This window comes from Jaculus jaculus, chromosome 3, assembly GCF_020740685.1.
Source record: "Jaculus jaculus isolate mJacJac1 chromosome 3, mJacJac1.mat.Y.cur, whole genome shotgun sequence".
NCBI lineage: Eukaryota > Metazoa > Chordata > Mammalia > Rodentia > Dipodidae > Jaculus > Jaculus jaculus.
In genome coordinates, this window is record NC_059104.1 from 95,261,348 (window position 1) to 95,284,701 (window position 23,354).

At 51.3% G+C, this 23,354-nt stretch overlaps 1 protein-coding gene across 1 annotated transcript; it reads right to left on the bottom strand.

Moving 5' to 3' along the window:
- Nucleotides 1–1,906: 1,906 nt before the first annotated feature.
- Abcg4 (ATP binding cassette subfamily G member 4) lies at nt 1,907–21,341 on the bottom strand. The gene is made up of 15 exons (XM_004667373.2): nt 21,243–21,341; nt 20,407–20,652; nt 13,976–14,093; nt 13,739–13,871; nt 13,586–13,636; nt 13,251–13,396; nt 11,859–11,982; nt 11,632–11,746; nt 11,299–11,441; nt 10,163–10,261; nt 9,777–9,945; nt 9,581–9,681; nt 4,231–4,389; nt 3,970–4,088; nt 1,907–3,713 (listed from the first exon to the last, which is right to left on the bottom strand). The coding sequence occupies exons 2-15, from the start codon at nt 20,642–20,644 to the stop codon at nt 3,488–3,490; spliced, it is 1,941 nt and encodes a 646-aa protein (XP_004667430.1). The 5' UTR covers nt 20,645–20,652; nt 21,243–21,341; the 3' UTR covers nt 1,907–3,487.
- Between the last annotated feature and the right edge of the window lie 2,013 nt (nt 21,342–23,354).

Genomic DNA, 23,354 nt, shown 5'->3' on the forward strand with positions numbered 1-23,354 from the left:
TTCTCTCAATGTTCATACCCATATATTATTGCTACTCTCACTTTTGGCTCGAGAACATTCGTTTTTTCAGATGGCAGTAACCTTGGGATGACTCAGGAGACACCATGGTGCTGAGAAGAAGTGACAAAGGAGTGCTCACAACTGCAATATCTGTATCACACCTTCCAAGGCTCAGGGTCTATTGCAGAAGAGGTGGCAGAAAGAATGTAAGAGCCAAAGGAAGAGTAGGACTCCTTACAACATACTCCCCCCAGACACACAATGGCCTGGATATCCATGACCTCATAGTGCCTGACACGACCTACATAAGACCATCATAATAGGAGGAAAAGAACACAACATCAAAATAATAGACAGACTGATTGAGACGGGGAGGAGATATGATGGAGAGCGGAGTTCCAAAGGGGAAAGTGGAGTGAGGGAGGGAATTACCATAGGATATTGTTTACACTTATAGAAGTTGTCAATAAAAAATTAAGTTATTATAAATAAATAAATAACAGATGGCTCAGCAGTTAAACACACTTGTTTGCAAAGGCTGCCAGCCTGGGTTCGGTTTCCCTGTACTAAGGTAAAGCCAAATGCACAAAGTGGCATATGCTGGTTTCAGACTCACAGCAGTCCTCCTATCTCTGCCTCCCAAGTACAGGAATTAAAGGCATGAACCACATGATGCTCAGCTACATCTGGCATTTGTTTGCAGTGGCAAGAGGCCCTGGTGAGTCAGTCTCCCTCTCTCTCTCTCTCTCTCTCTCTCTCTCTCTCTCTCTCTCTCTCCTTACAAATAAATAAATACAGATTTAAAAAAAGAGGTTCTATGTACGCCAGGCGAGCCTCAAGTTAGCTATGTAGCTGAGGATGGCCTTGAACTCCTTGGTCTTCCTGCCTCTACCTCCCAAATGTTGGGATTACAGGATCGGACTAGTTTTTGCAGTACTGGGGGTCAAATTTGGGGTTCCCTCCATGCATGCCGAGCAAGCACTGTAAAAGCTGAGCTTCAGTCCCAGCCTTCTAGGTTCCACATCTACTACCTAAAGACCCAGGGCTCCGTTATCTCACCTGTCAAGTGGATAACCACGAGCAACAGGGCAGGGTTGGCCCAGCTCTTCCCTAAGATACATGAAGCACTGGTCAGATCAAAGCATGACACAAATACTCCACACGATATATAATTCATGGCAAGCACTTTATCTATCGAGCCGTCTCTCCACACTGACATTTTATTGATTGTTTTGTTCCAGGTAGGGTTTCATTCTAGTTCAGGTTGACCTGAAATTCACTATGTAGTCTCAGGGTAGCCTTGAACTCATGGCAGTCCTCCTACCACTGCCTCCCAAGTGCTGGGATTAAAGGTGTGTGCCACTACACCTTGTTTAACTTTTTGAACTTTTTGTTTGCTCGTTGTTGTTTTAATACTTTTTAAATTTATTATTTGCAAGCAGAGAAAGACAGAGAGACAGACACACACACACAGAGAATGTGTGCTCCAGGACCTCCAGCCACTGCAAATGAACTCCAGGTGCATGCGCCACTCTGTGCATCTGGATTTACATGGGTACTGGGGAAATGAATTTAGGTCATTAGGCTTTGCAGACAAGTGCCTTAACCACTGAGCAACCTCTCCTTCCCTGTTTGTTTGTTTGTTTTTGAGGTAGGATCTCCCTCTAGCCCAGGCTGTCCTGGAATTCACTATATAGTCTCAGGGAGGTCTCACGCAATCCTCCTGCCCTCCCAAGTGCTGGGTTTAAAGATGTGCCCCACCATGCCCAGCCCTAATTCACTAATCTGATGTATGCCTAGAACCACCCTGGCCAAACTCTCTTCGAACTCTGAAGACATCTTTTCAAGTGTTTTGAATACCACCTATGGTAGCAGGTGGCAGGCCCACACATATTCACAAACTACATACTGTATAAATATAGGTTTTATTAATAATGGGTGAAATCCCACAAATACAACTGGTCTGTGTAATGAGACGAACCTGTGGTAGAGTGGAGGGTGCAGAGAGGAAAGCACAGGGAAGGGGAACGAGCCCTGGGGAGGGGGACCAGGAGGAGGAGCCTGGACCCACCAGGAAACCAGATATGCTCTAGGTGTGTCTTCCACCTTGGTGCCCAGGGCCTGCTGTTCTGATGCCCAGGAGCCAGCTGCTGATGAGAAAAGGGTGCAGAGACATGGACAGAGAGCTTGAATGAGCAGCAGCAGCTGGGAAAGGGGCAGGACAGCGAGAGCGCCAGCTTGGAGCACAAAAGGAAGGGTTACAGGGTGGCGGTGGCAAAGCTGATGCCTGTGCTTGTGCTTGTTGGGTCCTGACCTCCAGAAGGCTAGTGCCCAGTGCCACCCCTGGCTTGGGAGAGAGGGAAGACTGGAGGGGATAGACACCTGCAGATCCTGGGGTCACTCTGGGATGAACCAGCCTCATCCTTAGTGTCCAAAATGGGATCTCTAGGAGGCAACTGGCATTGCCCTCTCCAAAGCAACTACCACTACCCCACCACTTCTGTGCCACCTTCACTCTTCCTCTGGGCCATAGAGCCTGGTGCATGTGTGTGCTGATTGCCTGCGCGCGCGCGCGCGCGTGTGTGTGTGTGTGTGTGTGTGTGTGTGTGTGTGTGTATGCATGCACGCGCCTGTGAGTCTGGAGAGGGAAGGAATCTGTGGAACTGTGCATCAGGAGCAGTGAGAAGGGAGGCTTGCTTGGGTCTTCCCTGGCTCACCTCCCCCCTCAAAAATAAAGTGCATTCTCCAGTTCCATTGGCAGGTGTGAAAGAGACAGGGGCGTTATTGCAGAGATGTCATCCAGTCCTATTCTGACCGAATATATAGGGAGACGGATGGGACATTTTCTGGTCTCCCCAATCCCCAGGATTGAGAGTAGTGACCCAGACAGAAAACCCAGCTTCTGTCCCAGCAGATTATCCAAATCAGCCAGGGTCAGGGGTAGGTGAGAGGGAGAGACTTCCAGAGTCCCCCTCCCTGCTCCATCCAATGTCCGTGACAGAACTCCCTAGGGACCTCACCCCCCCACCCCCAGGACCCAGCCCTGGAGCTCCAACCTTATAGCAGCCTGGTTTACACACATTGATATGGTTGGGACCCCCGCTGAAGGGACCACTTGGATCAGTTGTAAGTTGAGGCCCAGAGAGCCTGAGGCCCCTGCGCAGACAACAGAGGAAGGTGCTATAGGCAGGAAGGAAGGTGGCAGCCTCCCAGTGGTCTTTGCATGCAGGTGTGGGAGAGAGGAGAGAGGAAGCTACAAACCGTATCGACTTCGGAAGACTCCTGGACTTGATGGGGAGAGCTGGAGCCCTCCTCCAGGGCTGAGAGCGCTGGCCTGCAGCCAGCCTGTGGAGCAGCCAAGGAAGGGGAGGGCGGCTGCACCAGCAGCCAGTGCCCAAGTCTACAAGGTTAAAACAGTCCCAAAGGGCTGGGGCTGGGAACTTCTTCCTGTAGGGACCAGGTGCCCAGCAGGGGCAGGGGCAAGGCTCTATCTCTCAGACTTGACCCGGTAGCGGAGCACAAGATATGCCAGCAGCCGTAGGGCCAGGAAAAAGATGCCCAAGACCAGGAAGTCCATGTAGAGTTTGGCATCCTCCACATCCAGCTCTCGCAGGATGCTCTGTGGTTCCTGGAACGGACAATGTGTCTCCAGGCAGGTCAGGTCTCCTCGCTCCATACCATAGATGGTCAGGATCAGACCCTCAAAACCATACCTAGGCAGGAAAGCACATCAGAGCAAGACAGTGCCAGAACCCAAGTCTTGGTGCTTTCATCCCCAAGGTCCAGCCAGGGTGCCCCTTGCCACCCAGAGGATGGTTGCACAGACACTAGACTTGGCGCAATGCAGGAAGAACTGGCAGTACCTCCTGCGGGGAGGAAAGAAGCACCTTATGGTTGCACAGACACTAGACGTGGCACGGCCCAGGACGCACTGGCAATGCCACCTGCGGGGAGGCAAGAAGCACTGACCTGACGTAGGAGAGGTAAGAGCTCCACTGCAGGTAGGTGGGGATGGTCTTGAAGCTGACGAAGAAGCCAGAGAACAAGAGGACAGGGATGGCAGTCACTGGGCCCACAAAGGTGGCCACCTGGCGGGGAGGGGAGAGTCCAGGCTGTCACAGGAGTGATGAAAACTAGGGTGTCCCACGGACCCAACCCACCCCATCTGCCAGCTCCTGATTTCTCCCACTTCAACCGTGTTTGAGAATCCTCACGTGCCAAACTTCCCACCTGGAGGGAGTTGGAGGCGGCTCCAATCAACAGTCCCAAAGACTGAGCTACTAAGGCGGTGGCTGTGGCCAAGGCTGAGAAAAGCAGGAATCGGCTGGTCTCAGCTGGCTGGCCAGTCATCCAGTACACGATGCTGCAGTACACGACAGGGCACACCACCTGGAGAGGGAGCGGGTACACCATGGGGCGGGGGGGCCACCGGCCAGGGCCAGGTCTAGACCCTCCCTCTCCTCTACCCAGGGCTACCCAGGCCTGTTCTGTTTCCTCTTTTTCTTTTTTCTTTCTTTTATTCCAAGATAGGGTCTCACTCTAGCCCAGGCTGACCTGGAATTCACTATGTAGTCTCAGGGTCGCCTCGAACTCAAAGAGATCTTCCTACCTCTGCCTCCCAAGTGTTGGGATTAAAGGCGTGCGCCACCACACATGGTTGCACTCTTTCTGATGTCTTCTAGATTGAAGGATGTCCCCTTTCTCCCTCTCTGTCCTGCTCTGACCAGTTCAGGCACAGTGACTTCTGAGTGCTTGAAGTCCTTCTCATCAAAACCAGTTTGTTCCTTACATTGCTAATGAATTAACTCACCCCGAAAGAGTGCTTTGTTCCCCCCTCTAGGCTCACCTCTTGTATACAAAGAAGCAGATCAAACAGTGTGGCTGACTATATAGAGATTCAACTTACAACTTGGGCACTCTAGTTAAAATTGCATTGTAAACCAGCATGGTGGTGCACGTCTTTAATCCCAGCACTCGGGAGGCACAGGTAGGTGACTCCCGTGAGTTTGAGGCTATCCTGAGACTACATAGTGAATTCCAGGTCAGCCTGAGCTAAAATGACAGCTTACCTCAAAACAAACAACAACAACAAAAACGGCTGGAGGGTTGGCTTAGAGGTTAAGGCATTTGCCTGCAAAGTCAAAGGACCTAGGTTTGATTCCCCAGAACCCATGTAAGCCAGATGCACAAGGCAGCACATGCATCTGGAGTTCATTTATAGTGGCTGGAGGCCCTGGCACACCCATTCATTCTCTCTCTCTCTCCCTCTTTCTCTCTCAAATAAATAAATAAATAAAATTTTTAAAAATGATTACATTGACTTTTTGTTAAATAAGTATATATAGTCGGGCATGGTGGCACATGCCTTAATCCTAGTACTTGGGAGGCAGAGGTAGGAGGATTGCTGTGAGTTCAAAGCTGTCCTGAGACTACATAGTGAATTCCAGGTCAGCCTGGGCTAGAGTGAGGACCCTACCTCGAAAAAAAAAAAAGTATTTATGAGCTGCTCTTATCACAAAAAAGTAACTGTATGAGATAAAGATGATGGATATGTTAATTTACTCCATTTTATTAGCTATATGTGTCCTATAACATCATGTAAACCTCAAATAGAAGTGATCATTTCTGCCATGTATGGTGGCTCATACCTGTAATCCTAGCACCTGGGAGACTGAGGCAGGAGGATTGCCACAAGTTCAAGGCCAGCCTGGGCTACACAGTGAGTTCCAGGCCAGCCCGGACTACAGAGAGACCCTGTGTCAGAAAATCTAAATAAAATAAAATATTATTTTGACAGTGCTAAGATTGGAGCTCTCATGCGTATAGGCAAATGCCAGACCTTGTCTTAGAACAAATAATAGCAAAGAGACTGAACTGCTAGGGGCAGAAACTGAGCTCACACGGTGAGATGCTCAGGCATCTAGACAGAGGCAACCACTGTGTGTTCCTCTCACTAAGCACTGCACCTACAACAGCGCAGTGGGCACCCTGAGGAAGGGTGTTTGTTGTGTTTTTTATTATTTATTTATTTATTTATTTGAGAGCGACAGACACAGAGAGAAAGACAGAGGGAGAGAGAGAGAATGGGCGCGCCAGGGCTTCCAGCCTCTGCAAACGAACTCCAGACGCGTGCACCCCCTTGTGCATCTGGCTAACGTGGGACCTGGGGAACCGAGCCTCGAACCGCGGTCCTTAGGCTTCACAGGCAAGCGCTTAACCGCTAAGCCATCTCTCCAGCCCTGTTGTGTTTTTTGACATAGGGTCTCATGTAGCTAAGCATGGCCTTGAACTCTATATGTAGCCAACAGTGACCTTGAACTCTTTGTCCTCCTGCCTTCACCTCCTAAGTGTCAGGATTACAGGTACACACTACCATGCCCAGATAAGAGACTTAAAAGATATTTTATTTATTTGCTTGACGGGGGGGGGGGAGAGAATGGGCACCCCAGGACCTCTAGCAACTGCAAATGAACTCTAGACGCATATGCCACCTTATGCATCTGGCTTTACATGGGTGCTAGGGAATTGAACCTGGATCCTTTGGCTTTGCAGGCAAGCACCTTAACTGCTAAGCCATCTCTCTAGCCCAAGATTTTTAAAAATATATTTATTTATTTATTTATTTATTTGAGAGAGAGAGAGAGAGGAAGAGACAGAGAGAAAGAGAGAATGGGCACACCAGGGCCTCCAGCCACTGCAAAGGAACTCCAGAGACATGCGCCCCCTTGTGCAGCTGGCTTACATGGGTCCTGGGGAATCGAACCAGGGTCCTTGGGCTTCACAGGCAAATGCCTTAACCACTAAGCCATTTCCCCAGCACCCAAAACTTTTTTTTTTTTTTTGTAATTTGCAGAAAGATACTCTATGGATTTTTGGTGACCATGGCTTGAAACAAAGTAGTAGTGGCAATAACAAAACCTAGCTGATATTTCTTAGACATTTACTAGTTTTTATTTTTATTTTATTTTTTGGTTTTTCGAGGCAGGGTCTCACTCTGGCCCAGGCTGACCTGGAATTCAGTATGTAGTCTCAGGGTGGCCTCGAACTCACGGCAATCCTCCTACCTCTGTCTCCCAAGTGCTGGGATTAAAGGCGTGTGCCACCACACCTGGCAGGCATTTACTATTTGCCAAGCACTATTCTAAAACCTTTAGGTGTACTCATCCATTTAATTTAATTCTCATACTATTCTGAAGTAGATACTGTTGTCATTCTATTTTACACACAGGAAGCTGGGTATGGTGGCACATGCCTTTAATTCCAGCACTCTAGAGGTTGAATTAGGAAGTTGAGTTCCAGGCCAGCCTGGCCCTATAGAGGTCGTTCTGAGCTACAGTGAGATCCTGCTTCAAAAAACTAACTAGCTGGGCATAGTGGTGCACACCTTTAATCCCAGGTCTTGGGAGGCAGAGGCAGGAGGATTGCCATGAGTTTGAGGCCATCCTGAGGCTACATGGTGAGTTCCAGGTCAGCCTGGGCTAGAGCAAGACCCTACTTTGAAAAACAAAAAAAAACAAGCAAACTAAAAAAGAAAGAAAGACTAACAAACAAGGCTGGAGAGATTTGCTCAGTGGTTAAGGGCACTTGCTTGCAAAGCGTAACGGCCTGGGTTCAATTCCCAGTCCCCACATAAAGCCAGATGCACAAAGTGACACATGCATCTGGAGTTCATTTGCAATAGCAGTAGGCCCTAGCACACCTATTCTCTCTCTCTCTCCTTGCAAATAAATAAATAAATACAAACAAACTAAAAAGCAAAAAGAAGACCACTTTACACATGGGGATGTTGGCACAGAGGATTGAGTGGCTTGCTCAATTAACTTGCAAGTGTCAGGAAAGCTCCAGAACCCAACTGCTGTCTGCTGCCTCTAATAAGATTGAGCCATTTGTAGGATTTTGAAACCGGATGGCACACTGTAGCTCAGGCTGACCTCAGAACTCACGGTAACCATCCTACCTCAGCCTCTCAAGTACTGGGATTGCACAGTGCGCCACCACACCTGCCTGTGGCCACTGTTTTTGGCTTGTCAGTTTTCCCACTAGGCCATAGATTCTACAGGGTCAACACCATGAGTCTGTCCTGCTGCTGAATTCATAATGGCTGGTATCCAGTCTGGTATTGAGTAGGTACCTGCCCCCTCCTTGCTCAATGAGAAAAGGAAAGGGTTGAAGGTGACAAGATTAAGGAAGACTCTGGGGCTGGAGAAATGGCTCAGAGGTTAAGGTGTTTGCCTGTAAAGCCTAATGACCCTGGTTCAATCCCCCAGAACCCACGTAAAGCCAGATGCACAAAATAGCACATGCATCTGGAGTTCGTTTGCAACAGCTGGAAGCCCTGGTGTGTCCATTCTCTTTCTGTGTCTTTTTTATCTATCTCTGCTTATAAATAGATAAAAAATATTTAAAAAAAAAAAAAAAAGGACCAGAGAGGCTGGAGAGATGGCTTAGCGGTTAAGGCCTCTGCCTGCAAAGCCAAAGGATCCTGTTTCGACTCTCCAGGACCCATGTAAGCCAGATGCACAAGGGGGTGCACACGTCTGGAGTTTGTTTGCAGTGACTGGAGGCCCTGAAGCTTTCATTCTCTCATTCTCTCTCTCTCTCTCTCTCTCTGCCTTTTTCTCTCTCAAATAAATAAATGAATAAAATTTTATAATATTTTAAAATAAAGGACCAGGTATGGTGGCACATGCCTTTAATCCCAGCACTTAGGAGGCAATGGTAGGAGAATCACCGTGGTTCAAAACCACCCTGAGACTACATAGTGAATTCCAGGTCATCCTGGGCTAGACTAAGTTTCTACCTTAGCACACCTTTACTCCCAGCACTTGAGAGGCAGGGTAGGAGGATCGCCATGAGTTCAAGGCCATGTTGAGCCTACATAGTGAATTCCAGGTCAGCCTGGGCTAGAGTGAGATTCTACCTCAAAAAACAAACAAATAGGGTTAAGCGCTTGCCTATAAAGCCTAAGGACCCCAGTTCGAGGCTCCATTCCCCAGGACCCACGTAAACCAGATACACAAGGTGGCACATGCATCTGGAGTTCGTTTGCAGTGGCTGGAGGCCCTGGCGTGCCCATTCTCTCTCTCTCTCTCTGCCTCTTTCTCTCTCTGTCTGTTGCTCTCAAATAAATACATAAAATTAAAAAAAAAAAATACCACCTTCCAAAACCAGAGCCTTAGTTCTTATTGTTGCCATGGTTATCATTAAGCAGTGGTGGAGGGAAACTGCTGGTCTAAAACATTAGGGTTAGTGCTAAAGTGCTAATGGATGGAAGGAGTTGCTGATCAACTCTGAGCCACCATGGGGTCCTTGACTCCTTCCTGCCTCCTGCTCATTTCTTGTTTTTGTTTTTGTTTTTCAAGGTACGGTCTCACTCTAGCTCAGGCTGACCTGGAATTCACTGTTGTGTCAGGGTGGCTTTGAACTCACGGTGATCTGCCTACCTCTACCTCCTGAGTGCTGGGATTAAAGACGTGCTCCACCATGCCCAGCCTTCAAAAAAAAAAGATTGGGGAAGCCAAGCAGTAGGGATGTTAGGAGCGAGATAGCAGCAAAGTGGTCAAGGCAGGAAGCAGCTCACCTGAAAGGGCACGTCCGCCATGGTCTTGGCCAGGTAATATGCTTTGAGGCTGTACCAGTAGTTCAGGTGCTCCCTCATGAAGACTGCCATCTCTAAGGGGACTGAGGATGCAGACGGGTCAGGCTTTCCTGGCAGAGCCCTGGCCCCTGCCTCATGCCCAGCACCCACGCCCCGCCAGCCCAGCAGCTCAGCTCACAGGTGAGCACAGTTGGCATGAGGGCTGCAAACATGAGGAACAGCATGGAGAAGAAGAGGCACCCAGTATTGTTGAAGACCTTGCTGGCATCGTCGCCGATATGCAGGTAGAGGAGACCAATGAGCACGCCGATCAACACGTGGGACATGAACCGCAAGTGAGTCAGGACCTGCGGCACGGGTCGTCGTGAGGAGAGGTATGTGTCCTGGGCCATGGAGTGGTGGAGCACACTAGGCTGGGAACTTGTTGGTGCCCTTCTAGGTACATAAATCCATGGGGGCATTGAGGTGCTGTGGGGCAGGGTCCCCTATTCCCATCCCAGCTGCCATGATCCTGCACACCCGGATGCCAGGCCTGTGCCTCCCATCCCCAGCCTGATGTCTCACCGTGTCCCTGAGGATGGACAAGAAGGTCCTCCGGAAGAGGATGCAGAACTGGGTGAGGGTGCTGGTGGCAAAGGTGTGGCTTTCAATGGGATCCACTTCCTGGGGACAGGAAACGGGAGCAAGTGAGTCTACCCCACCTTTCCACAGCCCACCCAGCTCAGTGCATGAGAAACCCCAAGCTCTTCTCAGGCCTGCAGGAGAAGCTTCCACCACTGAGCTAGAAAGCTGGAAGCCAGGCTTAGGGGCGGAACCCCAAGGAGACTGAGAGAGACAAACAGAAACTTAAAGGCTGAGCCAGGGCAAGTGGCGCACACCTTTAGTCCCAGCACTTGGGAGGCAGAAGAAAAAGATAAAAAGGAAGAAACTTAAGCAGGAGGCAGGAAGGAGTCAAGGACCCCATGGTGGCTCAGAGTTGACCAGCAACTACTTCCATCCATTAGCACTAACCCGAAGAACGTGATTTTGTAGACCAGCAGTTTCCCTCCACCACTGATTAATAATTATAACCATGGCAACAATAATAACCAAGACTCTGGTTTTGGAAGGTGGTATCTTTTTTCTTTTCTTCTGGTAGGTGTCTCGCTCTAGCCCAGACTGACCTGGAATTCACTAGCCTCAGGGTGGCCTAGAACTCATGGCGATCTTCCTACCTCTGCCTCCCAAGTGCTGGGATGAAAGGCCAGTCTGCATCATTTTTTTTTTTTAATCTAAGAAAGGGATCTGGCATTAGACAGACCCCAGCTGCACTGGTGGCGTGCTAAGAGCTTACATGACTAGCTAGCTAGGCTTCCCAGCACCTCTTGGAAGTAAACGTCATCAGCCCCCGGGCTTGGGGATGACAAGAGTATGCTCTGGCGCTGGGGACAGCAACTGCATTGACCATGCTTACCAGATGGACCCGGAACTGAGGGCAGTACTCTAAGGACGCTCTTACGAGCTTGCTGGAGGAATGAGTGGATGAGAAACCCGAAGCTCAGTGAGGTCACGCCACTATTAACAGCAGGACTGGACTGTTCCAAATCCCGGTCTTCCTAGTGCCCAGCAGAGGTAACGCCTCGGAGGACAGCCTCTCTGGCAGGGCCACTGCCTATGGTCCCATCTCCCCTCCTCCACTCTGCCCTCTCCACCCCACTCACCGGAGGGCAAGTGGGGCAGTGGGCAGAGACCTCATTCTTCTCAGGGCTGCTCTTCTTCTCGGCCATAGCGCACAGCCCATTCTGCACAGCCCTGAACAGCATGGGGTTCAGGTCTCCATACTCGCCAGAGGCCACCTCAATGACTGGGGGACACAGAGCAGAGTGCTCAGCTAGGCTTCACCCTCAGTTCCCAAGGGCAAGTCAGCCCCTACTTGGTATACAGGGAAGGCATGTGACAATGAGATCTCTGGCCCCAGGAGGACTGTGTGCCCCAAGCCCAAGGTTTGACCCCCTTCCTCTGTCTCCCATCGTCTCACAGGGGCCCCCACTCACTGAAGTCAGCTGGGTTGTGGTAGGTGGGACAATGCAAGCCCAGCCCCTTCAAATAGGGGATCAGGTTGGTGACCACGCCCTTGAAGATGCACTGGCCCTGGCTCAGGATGTAGAGCTAAGGCAGAAAAGAAGGGTTAGGCAAACCCTGCCAGTGGACCAGAGGATCCCACAGGTACCTTAATCCCTTCGCTTCAGGCCAATCTTCTTGGAAATCCAGAGGCACTGACCTTATCAAACATCTCAAAGAGCTTGGCACTGGGTTGGTGGATGGTGCAGATGATGGTGCGGCCCCCGTGGGCCAGAGACTTCATGAGGGACACCACTTGGAAACAAGAAGCGCTGTCCAGACCGCTGTCCAGAGAGAGGCGCCAGGGGACCAAGTAAGGTGGGTGGGGCCAAGGGGAGGGTGCGTGGGGTGGGGTGGCTTCTGTGATGTAGCCAGCAGGAAAACTGCCCTCTGGCTACCCCCAGAACCCTGGGCACCCAGTGCGGTCCAGACCCACAAAGCCAGAGTACTATTCAATCTAATCAGCGTATGCCAAATCCCTGTTGAATGTCAGGCCCTGGCACTTCAATGATTGTATCTAAGATTAGTCTGGAGGGAGACAGACAAGCCCCTAGTTGATTTTAGGGAATGGGGGGAGTGTTGCAGCTATACAGGGTAGAAAGTGGGACCTGGGGCTGGAGAGCAGTCAGAAAAGGTGCCTGAGGGAGTGCGGAGGAAGCAAGGGCCAAACTGGTAAAGGAGAAGCGAAGGTTAAGTGGGGAAGGGCATCCCACGTGGAAGACGCAGCGCGGGCTAGGCTTAGAGGCATGGAAGAAGGCAGCTCAGTGTTATTAGAGCATAAAGTAAAGACAGGCTACAGAAGTACTCTGAGACCATGGCCTTGGAAGCCACCTGACTTTCTTCTGAGGACAAATGGGACTCTGCATGGCTGGCTCCAGGGGAGGGGGTCTTGCCAGACTGGTCTTTTAGAAAACCCACTCTAGGGCTGGAGAGATGGCTTAGCGGTTAAGCGCGGTTCCCCAGGTCCCACGTTAGCCAGATGCACAAGGGGGCGCACGCGTCTGGAGTTCGTTTGCAGTGGCTGGAAGCCCTGGCGCGCCCACTCTCTCTCTCTCCCTCTATCTGTCTTTCTCTCTGTGTCTGATGCTCTCAAATAAATAAATAAATAAATAAATAAATAAATAAATAAATAAATAAATAAATAAAAATTAAAAAAAAAAAGAAAACCCACTCTAGCTACAGGATGAAGGAAGAACTGTCAGAGGAGACTGGAGATTGGGAAATGATGGAGATATCCTCAACTCAAGGCCTGGGGCAGGGAAAAATCTGAGAACTACCAAAAGGAGGACTTGGTGACTAATATCTGTGGGGGAGAGCAGAGGGAGGCATCAATCAAGGGGAGGGGGGTGGGCATTTGGATCTCCACCTGTCTATAAAGGATGGAAGCTGCTGGCTGTAACTGGATTTGCAAAAATGGAGATGAAGAGTCAGCCCTTATCTTGAGCCCAGGAGACTGTAATCAGAGGCTCTGGTCTCCAGCCATTGAGCAGATGCAACCTCCAGCCCTAGCTCAGGGCTGGGGAGGAAAAGACGGGGGGATGGGGAGAGCTACCTGGTAGGTTCATCAAAGAACATGACAGGTGGGTTGTTGACCAGCTCCAGGGCGATGGCCAGGCGCTTCCTCTGCCCGCCAGAGAGCAGGGCCGTCCTTATGTGGGAGCAGGACATCAGGCCCAGTGCTGTGAGAATCTCTGTCACCTGGAGGCACCCCCACCCAGCCCAAGTCAGCTTCAGCATCTCTACTTCACACAGGCACCACCCCAATGTACCCCAGAGCATAGCACAGGCCCTTGTCTCCACTCGGCTGCCACTCCCCCCACATCCGACGCCCGGAAATCATTGAGCCCACAAGGCATTGACTGTTTTCTGCTCCTCTTCCCCACTTACTAACTCCTTCTTCACCTCTTGCTTCTCACTCAGCTTCAAGTTGGCAGAGACCTGGATGCAGAGAACAAGTGAGAAAGGTATGTGTGGAAGGTCCTGCCTTGACTCCTCTGCTGGTGACCACAGGGACAGCAAGCAAGTAGAAAGAGTCCTTACCATCATGGCTTCCAGCACTGTGAGGTGAGGCAGCAGCATGTCATCCTGCATGATGTAGCAGGACATCTTGCGGAAGGTCCTCAGCTCCCGCGGCCTCCCATTGACCAGAATCTGACCCTTCATTCCAGACTCCCTGCAGGGACATTGGTTGGGGATGAGGGTCAAAGCCACTTCGTAACACTTTCTGTGCTCCCCCTCTTCCTGAGTCCTGCCTCCCTTCCCCTTCCTTATCCTCACCTATACCCTGCCAAGATGTTCATGAAAGTGGACTTTCCAGCCCCCGAGGGGCCCATGATGCCAATCAGCTCCCGGCGGCAGAATTTACCCGACAGGCACTTGAGAAGGGTCTTATAACCTGCAGGATGGGAGGAATTTCTGGTGAGGGCTGAGGGATTAGACTCCCAAAACTCTTAGAAGGAGCATGGCTATTGATGAACCACGCAGCCAGGCCTTGGTGGGATTGGGTTAGAATGGGAAAACACTCCTGAGACCCAACAATGGCTTCAACCTCCTCCTCCTTTTCCTCTAGAAATGATCTCCCCCTCCTATAGTCAGAGTCTAAGAGGCTTTGAGAAGGCCAGGGTGTCTTGTGGTTGGCTGCAGAGAGGCCATCATGGCCCTAGAACCTGGCCTTCTCCGAAGATGACCGTGATGGCTGTCTTACACATTCCAGAGACATCTTCCACTGATTCACGCCAAGCTGGCTGACTGTCCTATGTTCCCGCAACACTTCGCATAGGCCAGCGTGTTTATCACTTGATGTGCCTGTCATTTACCTCCCTCCCCCGGCCTCTTAGTCAGTGAGCTTCTTGGGGGTAAGGTCTGGGGCTATTACTCATCTTTCCTGGTCTGTCTGGATGTAGTGGATGCTCAGTAAGAATGTGTTCTCAGAGGGCTCTTTTTTCTTTTGGAGGTAGGGTCTCACTCTCTAGCCCAGCCTGACCTGGAACTCACTGTGTAGTCTCAGGCTGGCTTTAGACTCACATCAGTCCTCCTATCTCTGCCTCCTAAGTGCTGGGATTAAAGGCATGTCCCACCCACACCCAGCTTCAGAGTTTTTGCCTTATGCTGGAGAAGAAAAAGAAAAAGGAAAAAGAAAAAAACTACCCTCTTTATGTTTTCTGTGCCCTGTGAACTTGTGTCTCCAGCCCTAACATGGTTCACTGAAATCCCCTTCATTCACCTGGGGAGCAGCAGATGCCCACCAAGCTCCAGTATGGAGCCAGGTGGATCTGAGTTCCAATTCTGTCTCCTTGTTTACTAGTTGTGGGAACCCAGGCAAGTCACTTAATCTCTCTAAATTTCAGGCCCCTCATTTGTAAAATGTTGGTCACAGTGCCAGTCTCACTGGGTTATTGGGACGATTCAATGAGATGACCTATGCAAAGCAGATGACATAGTGCTTAACATGTAGAGTGCGTTTCAAAAGTGACATCCTATTATTAATTTTATTTGATAAACGCTTGTTGATAACTACTGTATACCAAGCTTGCACAGTGGACAAAACTATAAAATGAGGAAGGACATAGTTTCTGCATCTTGAAAGACCACAGTTGAGGGGTGTGGTGGAATGTGTCTTTAAACTCAAGAGGAAGAGGTAGGAGGATCACTGTGAGTTCAAGGCCACCCTGAGCTTGCATAGTGAATTACAGATCAACCTGGGCTAGAATGAGTCCCTACCTCGGGAAAAAAAAAAAAAAAAGGACACAGTCAGGGCTGGAGAGATGGCTCAGCAGTTTAAGGTGCTTGCTTGCAAAGCTTGATGCCCTGGCTCAGTACCCACGTAAAGCCAGATGCACAGAGTGGTGTATGTGTCTGGAGTTTACACTGGCAAGATGCCCTGACAAGCCCATTCTCTCCCTCTGCTTGCAAATAAATAACAAAAATAAAGGCATTCTTTTTTATTTTTATTTTTTATATTTTGTTTTTCTTGAGATAGGATCTCACTCTAGCCCAGGCTGACCTGGTATTCACTATGGAGTCTCAGGGTGGCCTTGAACTCACAGTGATCCTCCTACCTCTGCCTCCCAAGTACTGGGATTAAAGGTGTGCGCCACCATGCCCGGCCAAAAGCATTTTTTTTTAAAGGGGGACTGAGGACTAGAGAGACGACTTAGTGGTTAAGGTGCTTGCTTGTGAAACCTAAGGACCCAGGTTCAATTCCCCAATACCACATAAGCCAGATGCACAAGGTAGCACATGCATCTGGAGTTCCTTTGCATAAAACTTTTTTAAAAAGTGTGGGAGTACTGGAGATATTGCTCAGTGGTGAAGGCATTTGCCTGCAAAGCCTAAGGACCCTGGTTTGATTCCCCAGTACCCACAAAAATTCAGATGCACAAGATGACATGTGCATCCAGAGTTTGTTCATTGCAGTGGCTAGAGGCCCTGGTGCACCCCCTCTCTCTATCTGTCCTTTTTTTCTCTCTCTCTCAAATTTATAACATGTACATATGAAGGCAGAAGGGCTGGGCATGGTGGTGCACACCTTTAATCCCAGCACTCAGGAGGAAGAGATTGGAGGATCGCTGTGGGTTCAAGGCCACTCTAAGACTTCATAGTGAATTCCAGGTCAGCCAGGGCTAGAGTGAGACCCTACATGAAATCAAATCAAATCATCAAAATAATCCAGGTAACAGAAGGCAGAGACACATGGTGAGCTAGGGATGGAGAGAAGGGGTGACACCAAGGACCTTGTCTGCTAGCCTTAAGAACCTACTGTTCTGAGGAGACCTCAAGCCCTCATTCCTCACCTAGCAGTGCATTAGCCCTCTGTCCACACCACCCAGGACTGTGCATTAGACCCAGCTGCCCCTCCTCTGGGCACATCTCATTAGGAAAGGACCAGGCCCTGCTCGGGGTCAGGCCTTGACCACTCCAACTAACTGTGCCATGCTCATTCAGCTGCTTCTCAGCACCATGGCTGAGGTCACGGGGACCAGAGGCGGCAGCAAGTTGCTTGGGGTCACACAGCAAGTTCTTTCTAAGAGAGGAAGGTCATGGGTTCCAACTCTCTACCTCAGTCCTCTTGCTATCAAACAGAAGGATGCTGGGTGGTACATTCCAGAATATGTTTTCCAGAGCCATTCACAGAAAGTGTTTTCTTAGCAAGGGGAAAAAAAAAATCTTACATGCTGAACCTTTCCAGAATTCAACCACAGCCAGATGCTGGGGGAACTTTGAGACCTAGCACAAGTATCATCTAACAGCTTCCTGCCTCTCACAGAGCACTTTCAAGATACTGACGCAGCTGAGCTCCCCAGCAAGGCCACTCTGTGGGTTCTGTTATCATCTGTCTTTACGGAGGAGGAAAGTGAGGCCAAAGAGGGGGAGCAGCCTACAAAAGGGCAAATGGGCTGGAGAGATGGCTCAGCCCCTAAGGTGTTTGCCTGCAAAGCCTAATAACCCAAGATCGATTCCCCAGGACCCACGTAGAGCCAGATGCACAAAGTGGCACATGCATCTGGAGTTCATTTGCAGTGGCTAGCCTCCCTGGCATGCCCATTCTCTCTCTGTCTCTCTTCTATCTTTCTCTGCTTGCAAATAAATAAAATTATTTCTTTTTCTTTATTTATTTGAGACAGAGAAAGAGAGAGAGAGAATGAGAGAGAGAGAGAACGCACACACCGGGGCCTTCAGCCACTGTAAACAAACTCCAGATACATGCACCACCTTATGCATCTGGCTTTACATGGGTCCTGGGGACTCAAAGCTGGATCCTTTGGCTTTTCAGGCAAATGCTTTAGCCACTAAGCCATCTCTCCAGCCCATGTTTTTGTTTTTCAAGGCAGGGTCTCACTCGAACCCAGGTGACCTGGAATTCACTCTGTAGTCTCAGGGTGGCCTTGAACTCACAGCAATCCTCCTACCTCAGTCTCCTAAGTGCTGGGTTTAAAGGCATGCACTACCATACCTGGAAAAAAAAAAAATTTAAGGGTTGACATAGGGCTGGAGAGATGGCTTAGCAGTTAAGGCGCTTGCCTGCAAAGCCTAAGGACCCATATTCAACTCTCCAGGTCCCACATAAGCCAGATACACAAGGTGACGCAAGCATGCGGGATTGCACATGTGTACAAGGTGGCACATAAGTCTGGAGGTTGATTACAGTGGCTGGGGGCCCTGCTGAGCAAATTCTCTTTCTGAGTTTTTTTTTTTCTCTGTCTCTCCCTCTCTCACTCTATCACATAAAAAGGCCAGTCTGTTGGGCTTGCCTCAAAAAAAAAAAAAAAAAAAAGAAGAAGAAGAAGAAATAAAGGGCTCACAGCTTCCAGGAAGCTGGAAACACTTGTCTCGGAACTCACTGTCCTACAACTGCTCAGCATGTGAGGAGTCTTGCAGGCCTTTCAATTGGAGGGACACCAATGTACTAGTCTGGCTTTAATCAATAACTCTGCAATATTCTTTTTTTTTTTTTTTTTTGAGGTAGGGTCTCACTCTAGCCCAGGCTGACCTGGAATTTACTATGTAGTCTCAGGGTGGCCTTGAACTCTGGGCAATCCCCCTAACTCTGCCTCCCAAGTGCTGGGATTAAAGGCATGTGCCACCATGCCGGGCTAACTCTGCAATTTTAAGTCACTTAATTTTTCCTTTTTTTTTTTTTTTTTTTAAGGCAAACCCAGTAAACTGGCCCTTTTTTATGCGACGTAGAGAGAGGGGGAGGGGGAGACAGAATTGGTGTGCCAGGGCCTCCAGCCACTGCAATTGAATGCCAGACGTGTACACCACCTGGTGTGCATGTACAACATTGCATGCTTACATCACTGAGTGTCTGGCTTACATGAGACTTGGAGAGTCAAACATGAGGCCTTAGGCTTCTCAGGCAAGCACCTTAACTGCTAAGCCATCTCTTCAGCCCACTTAATCTTTTCTATTTATTTACTTATCTCTGTTTTGGGGTGTGAGGTCTTTCTATATATCCAAGGCTGGCCTTGAACTCATGATCATCCTACCTCAAACCTCTGCAGTGCTGGGATTATAGGTGTGTGCACTTAATCATTAGGGTCTGATTCCTCATCTATAAGAGAACAAACTGGGTATATAGCTCAATGGTAGAGTACTTGCCTTGCTTGAGCAAGGCTTTAAGTTTCATCCCTAGCGCCACACACAAAAAAAGTATTATCTTCTTCCAAGGTCTTAATAGGGTTATTATAAATATTAAGTGAGATCATCACTTAATAGAAAGTGTTTGGAAAAGAAATGCAAAATGCTATATACTATTAGAGGACGTTGGTGACATGTTAATTGTCACCTGAGGAAGATAGAAAATCTCTCTCCGCGTCCCTTACTCTTTCCCTCTCTGTGACTACTTTCTGTCTTCTCCAGAGGAAAGAGGAATTGGAGGCGGAGGAGAAGGTGGAGAGAGGAGGGCAGAGGGCATGAAAGGGAGCCAGGGGTGGCAGATGAGGCTGGGAAGGGCAAAAGCAGGAAGCCTTAGCAGCTCAGTGAGTGCAAAGAGCCCCATCTAGACACATTTCTTTTTGTAAAATTTTCATTTCTCTACCAAGTTCTGAGGAAATGAGGGTGAAGGAAGTAACAAGGACATCATCATTTGCCCAGAGCTAGGCCAGGAGGCCAAATGCCTCAGTTTCCATTTTCCCTCACCTCCTTCCCCCCACCCCAAGGTAGGGTCTCACTCTAGCCCAGGTTGACCTGGAATTCACTATGGAGCCTCTGGAGGGCCTCCAAATCATGGTAATCCTCCTACCTCTGCCTCTCAGGGTGTTTGTTTGTTTGTTTGTTTGTTTGTTTGAGGCAGGGTGTTACTCTAGCCCAGGCTGACTAGAAACTCACTCTGTAGTTCCCAGGCTGGTCTCAAACTCAACTTTCCATTGTCTCAGGTCCCATTGCTTTTTGGTCATCCATGGGAGTGAGTGGAACATGCAGAGACAGCTCATTGTGAGCCCTGCTCTGAAGCCTCTCAACCCTATTTCTTAAACCTCAGAAAACTATCCCTACTCCACCCCTGGCCCCACACCCAGCTCTGGGAAACAAACCCAGTCTCTGGGTGCCCAGCCCAGCTGCCTTAGGTATGGACACAGAGGTTGGTCAGAGCGCAGGGAAACCTGTCCTGATGGGGAAGAAAGGGGAGGAGGTAGGACTGCCCTGAGGATTTCTGGGCCCTGCTCAGCTTCTGGCCCAGCTCTTCCACTTACTAGCTATGGGACATTGGTCAGGTTACTCAACTTCCCCGAGCCTCAGTTTCCTTATTAGTTAATGTGAGGATGACACCGAACTTGCCAAACCTCCACCCTTTCTGCTTCAGAGGACTGTGGCAAAAACGGAGTAAAATGACAGGAATGAGAACATCTTCAAAAGATAGGTGCAAGGGCACTGTTAAACAGAGAGGAGAGACCCCACGGACAGTCAACCCTTCTCAAACCAGCCCTCAGAGGGAAAGAAAGAGAGAGAGAGATTGGGGGGGGGGGGGGGACTGACTCAAGGACCCGAGGTCATGGGCTATTTAGAAGAGAAAGCTTTAATAACTAATTCAGCCTAGCTTCCCTGGGTGCTGGCAGATATGGGAAGCAGGAATCCTGGCACCCCAAACGAGTGCTATGAGTGAGGGGCTGAGGCCTAGAGGGTTTGCAGAGGGAGGAACCCCGACACCTCACACTCCTGGAGAAGCAACTCAGCAAGGGCCCCCAGCTGCCCACCAGGCTGCCGCCTACCCCGTTTGCGCCAGCAGGGCCCCTCCCGCACGGAATAGGACAGCTCCACGAACTCGATGTCCACAGCGGACCGCTTGGGCAGGTGAGAGAAGCGCTGCGCTTCTGTGATGTGGTTCTCCACCTTCTTCAGGTGCGTGGTCAGCACCGGGGGCTCCGCCCCGTCCTCCAGCGCCACGGCCATGGCCACAGCCCCCGGCCCGAGTCCACAGCCCACGGCCTCCAGCGCCTTGTCCGCCATCACGCAGCCTGCTTGCACGGAGAGAGCCTGCTCAGCTCGGGACGGACCCCCGCAAGCCCTGCCCGAGGCTCCCCGGCTGGCAGGGCTGCCCCGCCTCCACTCCTCCACCTCCTTCTCAGGGCAGATCCCCAACTGTTAGCACCCCACTCCTCGCCTGGGGCGCCCAGCCCCACGCACTCGGCCGCAGAGATGCTCCGAGACGACCTCTCCCCGGTCCAGGGCAGCCCGGCCCGGCCCCTCCTTCCCGGCCTCCCTCCCCGCCGTGGCTCTAATCTGCTTACCCCGCAGGCCGGCGGCCCCGGGGGACTGGGTGGCAGGGGGAGGGGCAGCGGCCGGCGGATGCCCACTCGGAAGTCAGGGAAGCCGGGGAGCCCAGGGTGGGCCCCGGCAACGCTCCGGCCTCCCGCCGCGTCCCCCTCCGCCAGCCCGGGCGCTACTCCCCCGCCATCCCCTCGCGTCCGCGCCGCGGGCCCCGCGCGCCCCGGGCTGTCCCGAAAGACCGACGCATCCCGGGACCCAACCACCCGGTCCTCGCCCCGGCCGACTCGGCGCCCCCGGAGGCGGCGTGGGCTCCCCCATCTCCCGCATGCCTAGTCACCTTGACGAGCCTCCGGGCCCGTGAGGAGCCCCGATGCTCGGCGCTGGCCCCCGCCGGGGATGGAGATGGGGATGGAGGAGACTCCCCGCGCTCCACACCTGCCCCGGGCTGCGGCACCGGCGCCCCGGCTCCCGGTCCCGGTGACCCGGACCGGACCGGGGCGGGGCCGGGGCGGGGCGGGCAGTGAGGGAGGGCAGGGCTCCGGGTCCGAGGGGGGATGACAAGGTTGGGGAGCGGCGGCTGAGGTCGCGCCCCGGACCGCACTTGGCAGCGCACAGCCGGTTCCCGGAGCCGCGTCCCCAGCGCCGAGGTCCTCCCGAGCCGGCTGGGAGACTGCGTTCTCCTCCACGCTTCGGCTCGGCTCGCCCCGTCCCGCCGCTCTTAAAGGGCCCGCGCCGCTCCGCACCCCGCGGGGGTCGAGGATGGTGCAGGCAAGATCAGCGCCCCGCATCCCGAGGGCCACGGGAGCACATCTGTGGACCCAGGACTGAGGCTTGGTCATAAGGAAAGGAGAGCTGGAGTCACTCGGTGTGGCAGGTCCCTGAAAAACTGGACAATGGTAGAGGTAGGGGTGGGTGGGGGCGGGGGTAGCAAATTCCACCACTCTCGGGGCATTGGGGCGCTGCCGATCTGCATTCTCAACCCCTCATCGCCAATCTCCTCAGTTTAAGCGCTTGAATTCAGCTCCAGCTAGCCCTGGAGTAGAAAGGGATTCAAAACAGGACGCCTGGGACTTTGGCACATTCTCCCTAGACCCCTATCCACACCTTCCCTAGGGGTTCACGAGGACACCAGTTCAGAAGGGACAGCAAGCAGAATAGTAGCTGTAACAGAGCTTGCAGGGCAGCGCCAAGATTAACCTGGTACTGAGTCTCAGCCTGCTCTGACCATATAAGTCTTTATTCTGCCAACCCGTTTCAGGCCTCCAAGACAGCGCACGGCTGGCCGAGGAGGCACCAGTGTGGCAGAGCATGCCCAGGGCTCACAGACACTTCTCATACACGTGTGTGTTCTCGCTCTTTCTCTTGCACCCCACGCCTCGGTTTCCTCCTTTCTCAGGCAATTCCTCTTGGCCTCTCCTTGCCCCAGCCTCCGTGTCTTCAAGGGGTAAGTAGGTTAGGCAGCCAGGACACGTGATGTGAGCTTTTAAGTTCCCACCTGTCACCCAGCAGAGACTGATGGGAGGGAGTCTGTGGCCACTGCTGAGGTTTCTACTGCACCGGGGAGGTTACTAGCAGCCAAGCCTCCCCCGCTCCTTCCCTCGCACTGCCTCTCCGCAGCAGCCTGGGAGACCTGCAGGCAGCCCTGGCCAGCGCTGCAGGCCATCTCCAGGCTCCACCCTGTGTCTGTGAGGTTTTAACTTCCATTCATCTCCCGGCCTTCACCTCACCACCATTCCTCACTTCTCTTGGATGGGCCCTCCATTCTCCAAGTTACAGACTCCCCAGGTCCCCAACAGTTGCATTTATTTATTTTTGTTGTTTTTGTTTTGTTTTGAGACGAGGTCTTGTTGTAGCAGTTCAACAGATACAACTGTCCGCTGCAGTGGTGGTACATGCCTATAATCCCAATCAAGAGGCAGACTCAGCTACTTAGCAAGGCCATTTCTTGGGGGGTTTTCACAAGTTGTCCACACACCACTTCAGGCCGTCATTCTGGCTCTCGGGGCGGCAACAGGCACTAGAAGTTTTAGAATACCTTTGGTGGGCAGGCAAAGCTCAGAGCCGCTATCCTAAATGAACCTTCCGTTTGTTCAGTGAGAACCCCTGCCATACCCACCCCATTTTTCCCCTGGGGAACAGGCTTCTGCATTCTCTAAGGCACTTTATTCCTATTTTGTGAGCAGATTTTCCATGTACTGACCTGGAGAGTCAGAACTCTGTGATCTGATCTTGGCACTATCTCCTACTAGTTCTTTTTTTTTTTTTCTTTTTCTTTTAAATTACAGAAGTAGCTGGGCATGGTGACACATGCCTTTAATCCCAGCACTTGGGAGGCAGAGGTAGGAGAATCGCCATGAGTTCAAGGCCACCGTGAGACTACAGAGTTAATTCCAGGTCAGCCTGGACCAGATTGAGACCCTACCTCGAAAAACAAAAACAAAAACAAACC

Bases quoted from the DNA above. Each gene is read 5' to 3' on its own strand.
- Abcg4 (XM_004667373.2), bottom strand. From the start codon at position 20,644: ATGGCGGACAAGGCGCTGGAGGCCGTGGGCTGTGGACTCGGGCCGGGG. The intron at 9,946-10,162 runs GTGAGACATCAG...CCCGTGCCGCAG, and splicing joins TGTCCATCCTCAGGGACACG to GTCCTGACTCACTTGCGGTT. The intron at 9,682-9,776 runs GTGAGCTGAGCT...CTGCATCCTCAG, and splicing joins CATGCCAACTGTGCTCACCT to TCCCCTTAGAGATGGCAGTC.